The following is a 12,551-nucleotide window of genomic DNA, read 5'->3' on the forward strand; positions in this document are numbered from 1 at the left end:
AAGGTAGCATGGTAGAAACAATATCAGACAAAGTCGCCGCCTGACCTTTGACTTGACCAAACCAAATTTGTCTTTTTGTGTCATGCAGACGTCTGTGTAAACGATCTCCTTTCTGTGAAAGAGGAGCCAGACTGGACTCACATCAAAAAGGAGGAGGAGGAGGAGGAGGAGGAGATCAACAAGTCACCAGTGAACTTTGTCCCTATAAAGAGTGAAAATGAAAACAAGGATGAGAGTGAGGACAACAGAGGGGCGGAGCCTCCAAGCAGCAGCTCAAGTCATCACGTGACAACAGAAGGTGATGAAGACCACTGGGGGCCATCACAAGCACATAATGAGGACACATTATCAGACACTCATGACGATGATGATGATGAAGATGATGGGCAAGCCAAAGGTGAAAGGGCATGTCACACTGACTCATTAACTTCAAAGCTGTCGTTAAAACCGCACACAAGAACACACAGCGGACATAAACCTTTTTCCTGCTCAGTTTGTGGAAAATGCTTCTCTCGAAAGTCTTCTTTAGTAAGGCACACAAGAACGCACAGTGGAGAAAAACCTTTTTCCTGCTTGTTTTGTGACAAAAGCTTTTCTCTAAAGTCACATTTAACAAGCCACACAAGAACACACAGTGGTGAAAAACCTTTTTCCTGCTCAGATTGTGGTAAAAGCTTCTCCGAGAATTCTAATTTCACAAGGCATGCAAGAACACACAGTGGAGTAAAACCTTTTTCTTGCTCAATTTGTGGCAAGAGTTTCTCTCAAAAGTTGCATTTAACAAGCCACACAAGAAAGCACAGTGGTGAAAAACCTTTTTCCTGCTCAGTTTGTGGAAAATGCTTCTCTCGAAAGTCTTCTTTAGTAAGGCACACAAGAACGCACAGTGGAGAAAAACCTTTTTTCTGCTTGTTTTGTGGTAAAAGCTTTTCTCTAAAATCAAATTTAACAAGCCACACAAGAACACACAGTGGTGAAAAACCTTTTTCCTGCTCAGTTTGTGCCAAGAGTTTCTCTCAAAAGGGGCATTTACGACGCCACACAAGAACACACAGTGGAGAAAAAACTTTTTCCTGCTCAGTTTGTGCCAAGAGGTTCTCTCGAAAGTCGTATTTACAAAGCCACACAAGAACACACAGTGGAGACAAGCCATTCAGTTGCAGCGTTCGTTCTAAAAAAAATTGTCACTAAACAGGGAGCTGAGAGACACGATTGTGCTGGCGAGAATTGCAGCGATCCTTGAAGATTAAAAAAAGACAAAAAAAATGAAAGAACCGACTCTTTGGGGTAAGATGTAAATGTGATTTTCAATAAAATATGATGAAATTGAATTTTGCAAAGCTCTTTTATTGAGATCAGTGCCAGAAGAACCACTGTCTGAGTGGTGATGATTTTTTTGTGTGTTTACTTCAAACATGTAAATAAAATTTATTGCTTTTGCCTGGTACAACATTTTTTAACATTATGCTTTTCAGTTGTCTTTTTAATCGCATTTAATGGAAAAGGTGTGAGAAGAAACAGTGCTTATGAAATCGGTGCCTTCCACAATCATCAATAAAATCACTTGTTCCACTTGCTCAACTCGCCTTCATTACGCTGTGAAAAGGTGAAAAACTGAACTAGAAGTTGAACTATAAAAAGAACAAGAAAGAGAAACGCAAGCAGTCTCAGTTTCTCTCAAAGGTTTTGGAATGTCAGGACTTGGCAATCTGATGGCGACTGGAGTCAGCGCTGGTTTTCTCGCTGTGTTTGGCTGGCTCGTATATGTATGGTCCATTGAACAAAACTCAAACTCTTCAAATATCCCCTCTCATACATTTAATATTTCACTTTCTGAATAAATTTCTGACTGGCTAAATACACTTTCTAGGTTGAGCTCTATCAAGCGTTTGGGGTTTGTTGCTAAGCAGAATCTCACTTCAGAAAAACTAGAATGTAAAAAAAAATACTTAGGTATTAAATTAATTCAATAACCCGACCCCGGATGAGCGGCAGAAAATGGCAGGATGGATGGAATAATTTAAATTGCATACATATTCAAATGAACAAATATGTTCAGAAATATTCAAGAGTGAAATAAGGTTTAAATTGATATTGATATAATTTAACATTAAAATAATTGAATAAATATTGTAGTATTATATAAGCAAGCTTAAATATACATTGAAATAAATTTTTAAAAAGTCATGTATTTTTAAATGGCCTTATATAGATATGGGAAGTTCAAAGAAGTGACCAGTCTTGGTTCTGAAGTTCCGATGTAACCAGATACTGCCCTGAGAGAAAATAGGCCTGAGCATTGTTTATGGTGGGGGCAATTCTCTCGCCAGGTCAGTGACCTTCCAGGGTATGAGAGTAATTTAAGGTGGTCACGAGTAGACTGGTCGTATCAACGGGGAGACGCATCTGCTCTCCCTTTGGGGGACTTTTGGAGGGAAATCCCGAAGACTAGCGTGATGGGAATGCATATGCAACAAGGGAAAATTAGATATTCATGTCCTATTTGGGCATTCCCTATAAGAAGGGAATGTCTGAGAGGGGGCGTGCACGTTTTTGGGGAGACTTCTTTTGACATCAGCATGTAACGAGAATAAAATCTTTCTTCTTTCTTTTGTTCTTTTCCATCACCAATCCAGCCTTGCTCGGCTGCCTCTCCGGAAGGCAGCAAGGACCCACACTTCAAAGACAAAATATACTACATATTGAAAGAAAAATAATACTCAAATTGTTGAATTATATGCTCTCATGGTATTCTTTAGTTTAAGTAATGATATATTTAATTATATGTCATTATGTAAATTTGGGTATGTGTGTATTTTGTTGAATGTCACATATATTTTTGTTACTGTCGTAAATCTCGCGTGGTTTACGTGATGACGTTTTACGTTTGTTGAAATGCCTTTTATGGATGTCGGCTGTGGGAAGACATGTTGTGTCGAGTGACTGAAAAATAAACAGCAAGATGGAAACATCCTAAACTTGTCGTGGTGTTGTGTTGGTGCGGTGAGCCGAAAGGAAATATGGAATACGAAGCTGCAAACGCAACAGGTTATGGGCCCAGGCGCGGCACAGGAGGAGGAAGATGGCAACGGTTAGTTTTCGACGGGAATGAAAACAACTACGAACTTTGGGAGGTAAAGTTCCTCGGCCATTTGAGGATACTCGGATTGAAAGACACTATACTGTCTACCGCCGCACCCGATCCACAAAAGAATGAAGAATGCTACGCGGAGCTAATTCAGTTTCTCGACGACACAAGCCTGTCATTGGTGATGAGAGAAGCGGCAGACGACGGCAAAAAGGCGTTGGAAATACTACGCGGCCATTACGCGAGTCAGGGTAAGCCCAGAATTATTGCCCTGTATACGGAATTAACTTCCTTAAAGAAAGAAACTGAGGAAACTATAACCGACTATGTCATTCGTGCTGAGAAGGCAGTAACCTCCTTGAGAAATGCAAAGGAGATAATAAGTGATGGACTGATAATAGCTATGATTCTGAAGGGCCTCCCAGAAACATACAAGCCTTTCTGCGTCCACACTACACAAAGCAGCGATGACTTCACGTTTGCACAGTTTAAAAGTCGGCTACGAAGCTACGAGGAGACGGAAAAGTTTGACTCTAACACAAAGACAGACAATGTAATGAAAGTAGACATATCATCGGTCGTCTGCTACGGATGTGGAAACCGTGGACATCTTGTGAGAGATTGCCGCCAAAGAGGGGTGACGAAGTGGTGCAACTACCACAGGAGTGCTACACACAGTGATGAGACATGCAGGAGAAAAACCAAGATGAAAGATGAAGCAAAACAAACGGCAGAAAGACAACAGGATCATGAGGAGGAAGAGACATTTGTGTTCAAGGTCAACCACAAATATCTCTCATACAATGCTAAAAGGAATGCCTTAATGGTGGACTGTGGAGCCACATCACATGTTGTAAATGAGGAACACAAATTCACAACGTTTGATGAGACTTTCAACCCAGCAAGACATTATATGGAACTAGCAGACGGAACCAGGAAAAACAATGTTGCATTGAAAAGAGGAGATGCCAAGGTCTTCCTCCAGGACGCGAAAGGAAGATGTGTCGGTGTCACGTTGAAGAAAGCCTTGTATATACCAACGTACCCTCAAAGCATCATGTCAGTGAAAGCAGCTACGTCGGATGGAGCCATAGTAACATTCAAGGAAGGACAAAATGAACTCATAACCAAAGATGGAACAGTTTTCGACATCGAGGAACATGAAAGACTGTACTTCGTGAGAACGGTAAATCACAACGAACAAAACTATGATGAGTCATTTACTGACATGAAGTCAAAGGACAATGCGAATCTGACTTGTGATGTCAAAACGTGGCATGAAATTTTGGGACACTGTAATATGGATGATGTGTTAAAATTGCCAAATGTGGTAAAGGGCATGACAATTACAGGTGACTCTAAAGTAGAATGCAATGTGTGCACAGAGGGAAAATTCATCAATAGTAGAAATAGGACATTGAATGCAAAAGCTAATGCACCTCTTGAGATGGTGCACACTGACTTGGCAGGCCCCATTGAACCAACTAGTCAGGATGGTTACAAGTATGCAGTTTCATTCATAGACGATTTTTCAGGGGCCGTGTCTGTTTATTTTCTCAAAAGCAAAAGTGACACACTATTAGCAACAGAAAAATTCCTTGCTGACAGTGCCCCATACGGCAGTGTCAAATGCATTAGATCGGATAATGGTACAGAATACACCAACAATGCCTTTCAGTCGCTCTTGAGGGATAAAGGAATTAGACATGAAACTTCATCCCCATACTCTCCACACCAAAATGGTACAGCCGAAAGACAATGGAGAACACTCTTTGAAATGGGACGGTGCCTGTTATTAGAAAAGGGGTTACCAAAAGTGCTGTGGCCTTATGCTGTCCAAAATGCTGCTCATATCCGTAACAGATGTTACAATGACAGGGTTAAAAACACTCCATATTTCATGATGACAGGAAGAAAACCAGATCTTTCCAAACTGTGGGTGTTTGGATCAGAATGTTATGTATACAAGCACAATCACAAGAAATTAGATGCAAGAGGTGAAAAGGGGATTTTTGTGGGGTACAGTAAAAACAGCCCTGCATATCTGGTGTATAACCCACAAACTGAAAAAGTATCGAAACACAGACTGGTAAAATTCATCAAAAAGAAGTGCATGGAAAGAGAGACACAAACAGATGAATTGGATTCAGAAATCATGGGAAGCAGGAGTACATTTTCTAACACTGAGGGTTTTGAAGATAAACCACACGAAGTTGGCAGTGAAAGTCATGACTTTAATGAGAACGAGGGCATGATAAATACAGATGTGTCACAGTATGATGAGGCGTCAGAAACACGAGGTGACAAAACGAAAAATGCAAGTCCTGATTACGGTATAAACCACCGTTATCCAAAAAAGAGAAAAGAATCCTCCAAAATACTTAAATGATTATCTGACAGTCCTCAATGACAACGATATTGCTAACACAAATGTTGATCATTGTTACAGAGCCATATGTGACGTTCCACAAACGTATAGTGAAGCCCGGATGTCGGTCGAGGCACCCGGATGGATACAAGCGATGAAGGAAGAAATTCAATCACTCCAAGAAAATGAAACATTTGAACTGGTTTCTTTACCTGAAAGCAGGAACTTAATTGGGGGGAAATGGGTATATGCCTTGAAAGAAAATTCAGAAAGAGGAAAAGTATATAAAGCTAGATACGTTGCTAAGGGCTACAGTCAAACAGAAGGCATTGACTACCATGAGACGTTTGCTCCAACAGCTAACATCACATCTGTACGGGCTTTGATGCAGATAGCAGTCCAAAACAATCTCATCGTCCACCAAATGGATGTAAAAACAGCTTATTTGCATGCGCCGATAGATGAAGAAATCTTCTTAGAGCAGCCTGAGGGTTTTGAAAAGACATCAGAAAAAGGTGAGAAGTTGGTATATAGGCTAAAGAAATCCCTCTATGGCCTTAAACAATCTGGAAGGAACTGGTACAAGCTTCTAAATGATCACCTAGAGCAAGGAAATTTTGTGAGAAATCTATCTGATCACTGCGTATACAGGAAACAGATAGAAAATGAGGTGATCATCACAGTGATCTACTTAATAAATTCAAAGACACCATGAAATCCAGGTTCAATATGAAAGATCTGGGCAAAATATCATACTTCTTGGGCATTCAGTTTGAGCAAAAGGGTGAAGAAATCAAAATGAGTCAGAAAAGGTATATCGTCAAAGTGCTTGAAAGATTTGGAATGTCAGACTGTAAACCCAGATACACACCAAGTGAACCAATACTGGGGGTGAATGAAGAAAGTAATAAAAATGAGATGGCCAACCCTAAAGAGTACCGTGAGATTGTAGGTAGCCTGATTTATGCCATGACGTGTACAAGACCAGATATCAGCTGGATAGTGAGCAAATTGTCACAAACACTTGCAAACCCAAAAGCATGCAATTTAGTGACTGCTAAACATGTTTTGAGATATCTAAAAGGTACCATGGATTACGAATTAATATACAAGAAAAATGATGAAGATTTAAAACTGGTGGCGTTCAGTGACTCTGATTGGGCATCATCTGTAGAAGACAGACGTAGCACTACGGGCTACTGCTTCAGCATGACAAAACAAGGCCCTGCAATCTCATGGAAGTCGAAGAAGCAGCCTATAGTGGCTCTTTCGACTTGTGAAGCCGAATACATTGCTTTGGCAACCACGACACAAGAAAGCATGTATTTAATTCAGTTGTTAAATGGTATGGATCATACAACATACAGTTGCACCAGAATTTATGGAGACAATCAAGGGGCCATTGCTTTGACCAAAAACCCAGTGAATAGACAGAGATCTAAACACATTTATGTTAGGTTTCACTTCATCCGTGAAGCACTTCAAAAGGGAAAAATAGACATTGCATACTGTCCGTCAGAAAACATGATTGCAGACATATTAACAAAAGCAGCATCTCGGATTAGGATTGAAAAATTTAAAACTTGGTTCTTTGGAAATTAAAGGTCATTGTTTTGAGCTGATGAGAGCAAGGGAGGGTGTTGAATTATATGCTCTCATGGTATTCTTTAGTTTAAGTAATGATATATTTAATTATATGTCATTATGTAAATTTGGGTATGTGTGTATTTTGTTGAATGTCACATATATTTTCGTTACTGTCGTAAATCTCGCGTGGTTTACGTGATGACGTTTTACGTTTGTTGAAATGCCTTTTATGGATGTTGGCTGTGGGAAGACATGTTGTGTCGAGTGACTGAAAAATAAACAGCAAGATGGAAACATCCTAAACTTGTCGTGGTGTTGTGTTGGTGCGGTGAGCCGAAAGGAAATATGGAATACGAAGCTGAAAACTCAACACCCTCCTCTCAGTTGCTCTTCTCTCCTCTGCCAACCTCTGTCTCTCCAATTCTTGTCTCCGCATTTCTAAACCCAGTTTGTAGAGTCTTATTTCATGAGTTCGATTCAACAAAGGCAGTTTTATTTCTTTGTTTTGCTCCCTACTATTGAAATATATGTGACTTAAATATCCTAATATCCTATTTCATATCCAATTCCTAACAAATCACGTTAAGGTAGAGAAAATAATAATTAATGAACAGTTCTGTTACATACATTTAGTGAATAATCAACACATAAGAGTCAGGGGGGTACCCGAGGGTACACAACCCAAGAAAGATTAGGAACCATTGAATTAGCGCATCTTGAGTAAATGGATGGAAATAGACAAGACAATAACCCGTTAAATGTTTTTCCTGTGATATTATTTTTTTTACACCATGCACTGGCTGCGTAGAACTTGGCCTCCCGTAAAGAGGCTGTCGTATATACGATTCCCCCTGCAGCTTGATCAGCCGCACGGTCATCTCCTTGCTCCCGAAAACATAAGAGAAAGATAAAATAAAATAATGCTATTTTGCATTCATGCAGAATTACGACAATTCAAATGTTTCATCCGTACCTTCTATACAAGAGTTACTAGAACGACCTTTGTTATATTTGGCCGATAACTGATAAAGTGATCTTAATCTGGAGCTAAATATCCAACCATTGCTGCCCAATATTTCTTATGATTGATGTTTTCATATTACATACAAATAACTTATACTTATATCTGAAAGTGCACTCCGATGAGGTGGAACACGTACGTAGCTTCGTTTGGTTTTTTTTGTTGAAGAAGAGTGTAGAACGGCGTAAGAAGAGCGAGGCATTTAAGGCTGCGAAGGTTACATTTTAGTAGCCTTCCCTCAGGGTCCGTCGCCATGGAAACTCCATGGAAACAAGGCCAGATTTGAAGGCTAGTTCTCGGAGGCTGCGTGAATTTGGACACCTGCGTAAGCAGTCTCGTCGCACCGGAAGTGACGTATTCTGGTCGCCATATTGGACATCGAAGGACGGAGCCTATTAATTTGTAGCTATTGAGCCTGTCCAAATTCACCACGAGTTATGCGGTCCATTCAGGCTACATGAGGAGGAGCCTTGTTAGGCTTCAGAGGACCCAGCCTGCAAACTGGCCTTCTGAGGTCGCGGACTGTTAATTTGGACACGGCCTGTGTTTTTGAGTCTACCCGGACGTCATACTGTTATAAAATGCGATTTGCCAGTAAACAGCCAATCAGAATCAGCCCTCGCGTCCGACTCCTGATTGGTTAACAATTGTGGCACAGTTTGCATTGTAAGCGTAAAACTGTGTTTTGTACTGAAGAGGAGAGAGAAGCCGGAAGAGTTGCTCTTTTTGTGGAACCCACGCTAAGACAGTTCAACACCTGTTTTGGATCGGATCATACTCAAGGACATTTTCGAAGGACTTCAATAAATTTGTCAGTTTATTTCTTTATAAAAACTTTTCTTTAAAGTGGGAAAATGTTGATTTCTGTTTCTTGAAGAAGTGTGGTGCTGTAGATGCTTTTTTCATAATTTATTTGCTAATAATAACTTTTTTATTCATAAATGTAAGTTTGGCAATCAGAAACCAACCTTTTCACACTGACACTGTTTTCTATATTAGACTTTTAAATGACTCTACTAAACACAAAGGCTCAGGAAAAAGGCCAGTTGAGCAAGTGGAACAAGTGATTTTATTGATGATTGTGGAAGGCACCGATTTCATAAGCACCGTTTCTTCTCACACCTTTTCCATTAGGTACAATCAAAAACACAACGGAAAAGAATAATGTTAACAAATGTTGTTCCAGGCAAAGGCAATTAATTTATTTTACATGTTTGATGTAAACACACACAAAAAAATCATCATCACTCAGACCCAATGGTTCTTCTGGCAATGATCACATTGGCTGAGTGTCAATAAAAGAGCTTTGCAAAATTCAATACATCATATTTCATCCAAAATCACATTTACATCTTACCACAAAGAGTCAGTTCCTTCAGTTTTTTTTGTCAAGGATTGCTGCAATTCTCACCAGCACAATCGTGTCTCTCAGCACTCTGCTTAGTGGAGAATTCTTGAGCACAAACGCTGCAACTGAATGTCTTCTCTCCACTGTGTGTTCTTGTGTGCGCTGTTAAATGTGACTTTCGAGAGAAGCATTTTCCACAAACCAAGCAGGAAAAAGGCTTCCCTCCACTGTGTATTCCTGTGTGGGTTTGTAAATTTGACTTTCTAGAGAAGTATCTGCCACAAACTGAGTAGGAAAAATGATTTTCTCCACTATGTGTTGTGTGGCTTGTTAAAGTTGACTATCAGAGAAGCTTTTGCCACAAACTGAGCAAGAAAAAGGGTTTTCTCCACTGTGTATTCTTGTGTGGCTTGTTAAACTTGCCTTTATAGAAAAGCTTTCACCACAAACCAAGCAGGAAAAAGGTTTTTCTCCTCTATGTGTTGTGTGGCTTGTTAAAGTTGACTTATCAAAGAAGCTTCTGCCACAAACTGAGCAGGAAAAAGGTTTTTCTCCATTTGTGGTCTTGTGTGGCTTGTTAAATTTGACTTAAAAGAGAAGCTTTTGCCACAAACTGAGCAGGAAAAAAGATTTTCTCCACTGTGTGTTCCTGTGTGCCCTTTTAAACTTGACTCCCCGTGACATCACTTTCGGCGCGACATCTGTTCCTCAGCTTTCATACAACCGGGTGAGTAAACGCAACTATGGTTTCGTGCACCACCACATGCAACACTTGCACCATTCTCATGGAAAGACTCTCCCTGATAGAGGGACGTGTCCGCCAGCGAGAGCAGAGTAATGTGGTAAGCGTAAACGTGGCGGACACGACTGTTAGCACGGGTTGTAGCCAACCTGCTAGTCTGGTTAGCATTGGCCGTAAACGGCTTGCTAATCGCGGTGAGCCTGTTAAGACACATAGCAGTTCCATTCCACCTCGGTCTCATGGCTCCCGCACCTTAGTGATAGGTGACTCCATTACCCGCAACATTAAGCTTGAAAATCCAGCCACAGTAATGTGTATTCCTGGGGCCAGAGCACCCGACATAGAAGCTAATCTTATGGAGCTAGCGCGCAAGACACCTATACACCAGCGCAGTGCAAACAACGCTAGCTATTCAGATATAGTGATACACGTTGGCTCCAATGACACTAGGATGAAGCAATCAGAGATCACAAAGAAAAACATAGCAAGGACTTGTGATCTCGCCAGAAAGATGAGTCGGCATTGAGTAATTGTCTCTGGCCCCTTGCCTGCGAGAGGCAATGATGAGAGGTTTAGTAGATTATTCTCGCTAAATAAGTGGCTGGCTAGTTTTTGTAGTGAGCAGGGACTGCAGTTTATAGATAACTGGCCTTCTTTCTGGGGCCGACCCGACCTGCTGAGGATGGACGGCCTTCACCCTAACTGGGAAGGCGCCATCACTCTTTCTAGAAACATAGATTATTGTTTGAGCCTTCCATGACTATTCATATTAGAGCAGGTCGGGTTGCAGGCGAATAGTGAGCCTGTAAGGAAGGGTATGGAGTCTGTAAGGCTAGAGCTAACTAGCGCTATGCTAGACTTAGACAACACACATAGCTTTTCTTCTAGATCTGAGCGCTACACACCATACGCTGTTACATCTCATACTGATATAATTTCTACTGAGGTGTCAATACATGATGGGTTTAAGCATTCCTCCTCGGTCAGTTTTATCGACGACGAGCCGCTCTCTCAAAATAATACCACTCGAAAGCTGGTAAATAACTACAGTGGAACCTTGGTTCTCGAACGACTCTGAGGTCGAACAAATCGGCGTTCGAACAAAAAAAAAGAGAAATTCTTGCTTCGCAGTTCGAACAAACATCGGAGTTCGAACGCCGGTATGACGCGTGAGTGCGCACGCGAGTGTGGGATGCTGAGCCGCCAATTGACCAATTGTTGTCGCGTGCGGACGTGCTACGTGCTGCAAAGTGTTTTAGCCCCTAATCATGCCTCCAAAGAAGGTCAGAGCAAGCAACAAAGCTGCTCCTAGCAAAAAAGAAAAGTAGTGCGTACAACTATTGCATTTAATTCGGTGTTCGAACAAATCGCTTTTCAAACAGGGTTCTGGAACGGATTATGGTCGAGAACCGAGGTTCCACTGTAGTTCAAAATGCAACAGCTAGACTCTTGACTAGGACGAGAAAGTTTGATCATATTACCCCGATATTAGCCATTTTGCATTGGCTTCCGGTCCACTTGAGATGTGATTTTAAAGTTCTGCTACTTACTTTTAAAATTTTGCACGGCTTAGCACCTTCCTATCTCGTTGACCTCGTGGTACCATATGTTCCGTCCCGAAACCTTCGCTCACAAGATGTTGGTCTTATAGTGATCCCGCGAGCCAAAAAGAAGTCTGCAGGTTCTCGAGCGTTCTCTATTCGGGCACCAATGCTTTGGAATGCACTACCCTCATGTATTAGAGGCGCCACCTCAGTAGAAATGTTCAAAACACTATTAAAGACGCATTTATACTCTTGTGCATTTAGCTGAAATATTTGTTGGCCTGTTTACTGCCGCTTTTTTTTCTTTTGTATTCTTTTCTGCCCCCTTTTCCCCCGGCTGGGGGATTAGGTGACGGTGACCCACTAGGAAGTTTAAGGCATTGACCAACTGGGCATGCACCTGTTCCAGTGATGTCGTCTTCTTGCAGCGCGACATTTGATCAATTTATTTATATACTTTAGCATCTAATTTAATTATTTGTTGGCCTGTTTACTGCCGCTTTTTTCTCTTTTCTGCCCCCCTTTCCCCGGCTGGGAGATTAGGTGACGGTGACCCACTAGGAAGTTTAAGGCATTGACCAACTGGGCATGCACCTGTTCCAGTGATGTCGTCTTCCTGCAGCGCGACATTTGATTAATTTATTTATATACTTTAGCATCTCATTTAATTATTTGTTGGCCTGTTTACTGCCGGTTCTTCTCTTTTCTGCCCTCTCTTCCCCTGCTTGGGAATTAGGTGATGGGGACATGCTTTGAAGATTACGGCACTGACGAACCGGGAAGGGACCTGCTCTGCCGAAGTCGTCTTCATGCAGCGCCTTTTCTGATTTCCTTATATTTCAGCACTTCATTG

The 12,551-nt window shown here is 41.3% G+C and overlaps 1 protein-coding gene across 1 annotated transcript in view; it reads left to right on the plus strand.

Moving 5' to 3' along the window:
- Positions 1 to 12,551, plus strand: part of LOC148341730 (uncharacterized) — a 58,316-nt gene that overhangs the window by 26,903 nt on the left and 18,862 nt on the right. The window contains exon 3 of the mRNA XM_088283708.1: positions 1,009 to 1,120. Within this exon, the coding sequence (XP_088139834.1) occupies positions 1,009 to 1,120 (112 nt within the window). The remainder of the gene's footprint in view (positions 1 to 1,008; positions 1,121 to 12,551) is intronic.

This window comes from Idiotropiscis lumnitzeri, chromosome 2, assembly GCF_059441095.1.
Source record: "Idiotropiscis lumnitzeri isolate Australia: NSW breed Sydney's pygmy pipehorse chromosome 2, RoL_Ilum_1.0, whole genome shotgun sequence".
NCBI lineage: Eukaryota > Metazoa > Chordata > Actinopteri > Syngnathiformes > Syngnathidae > Idiotropiscis > Idiotropiscis lumnitzeri.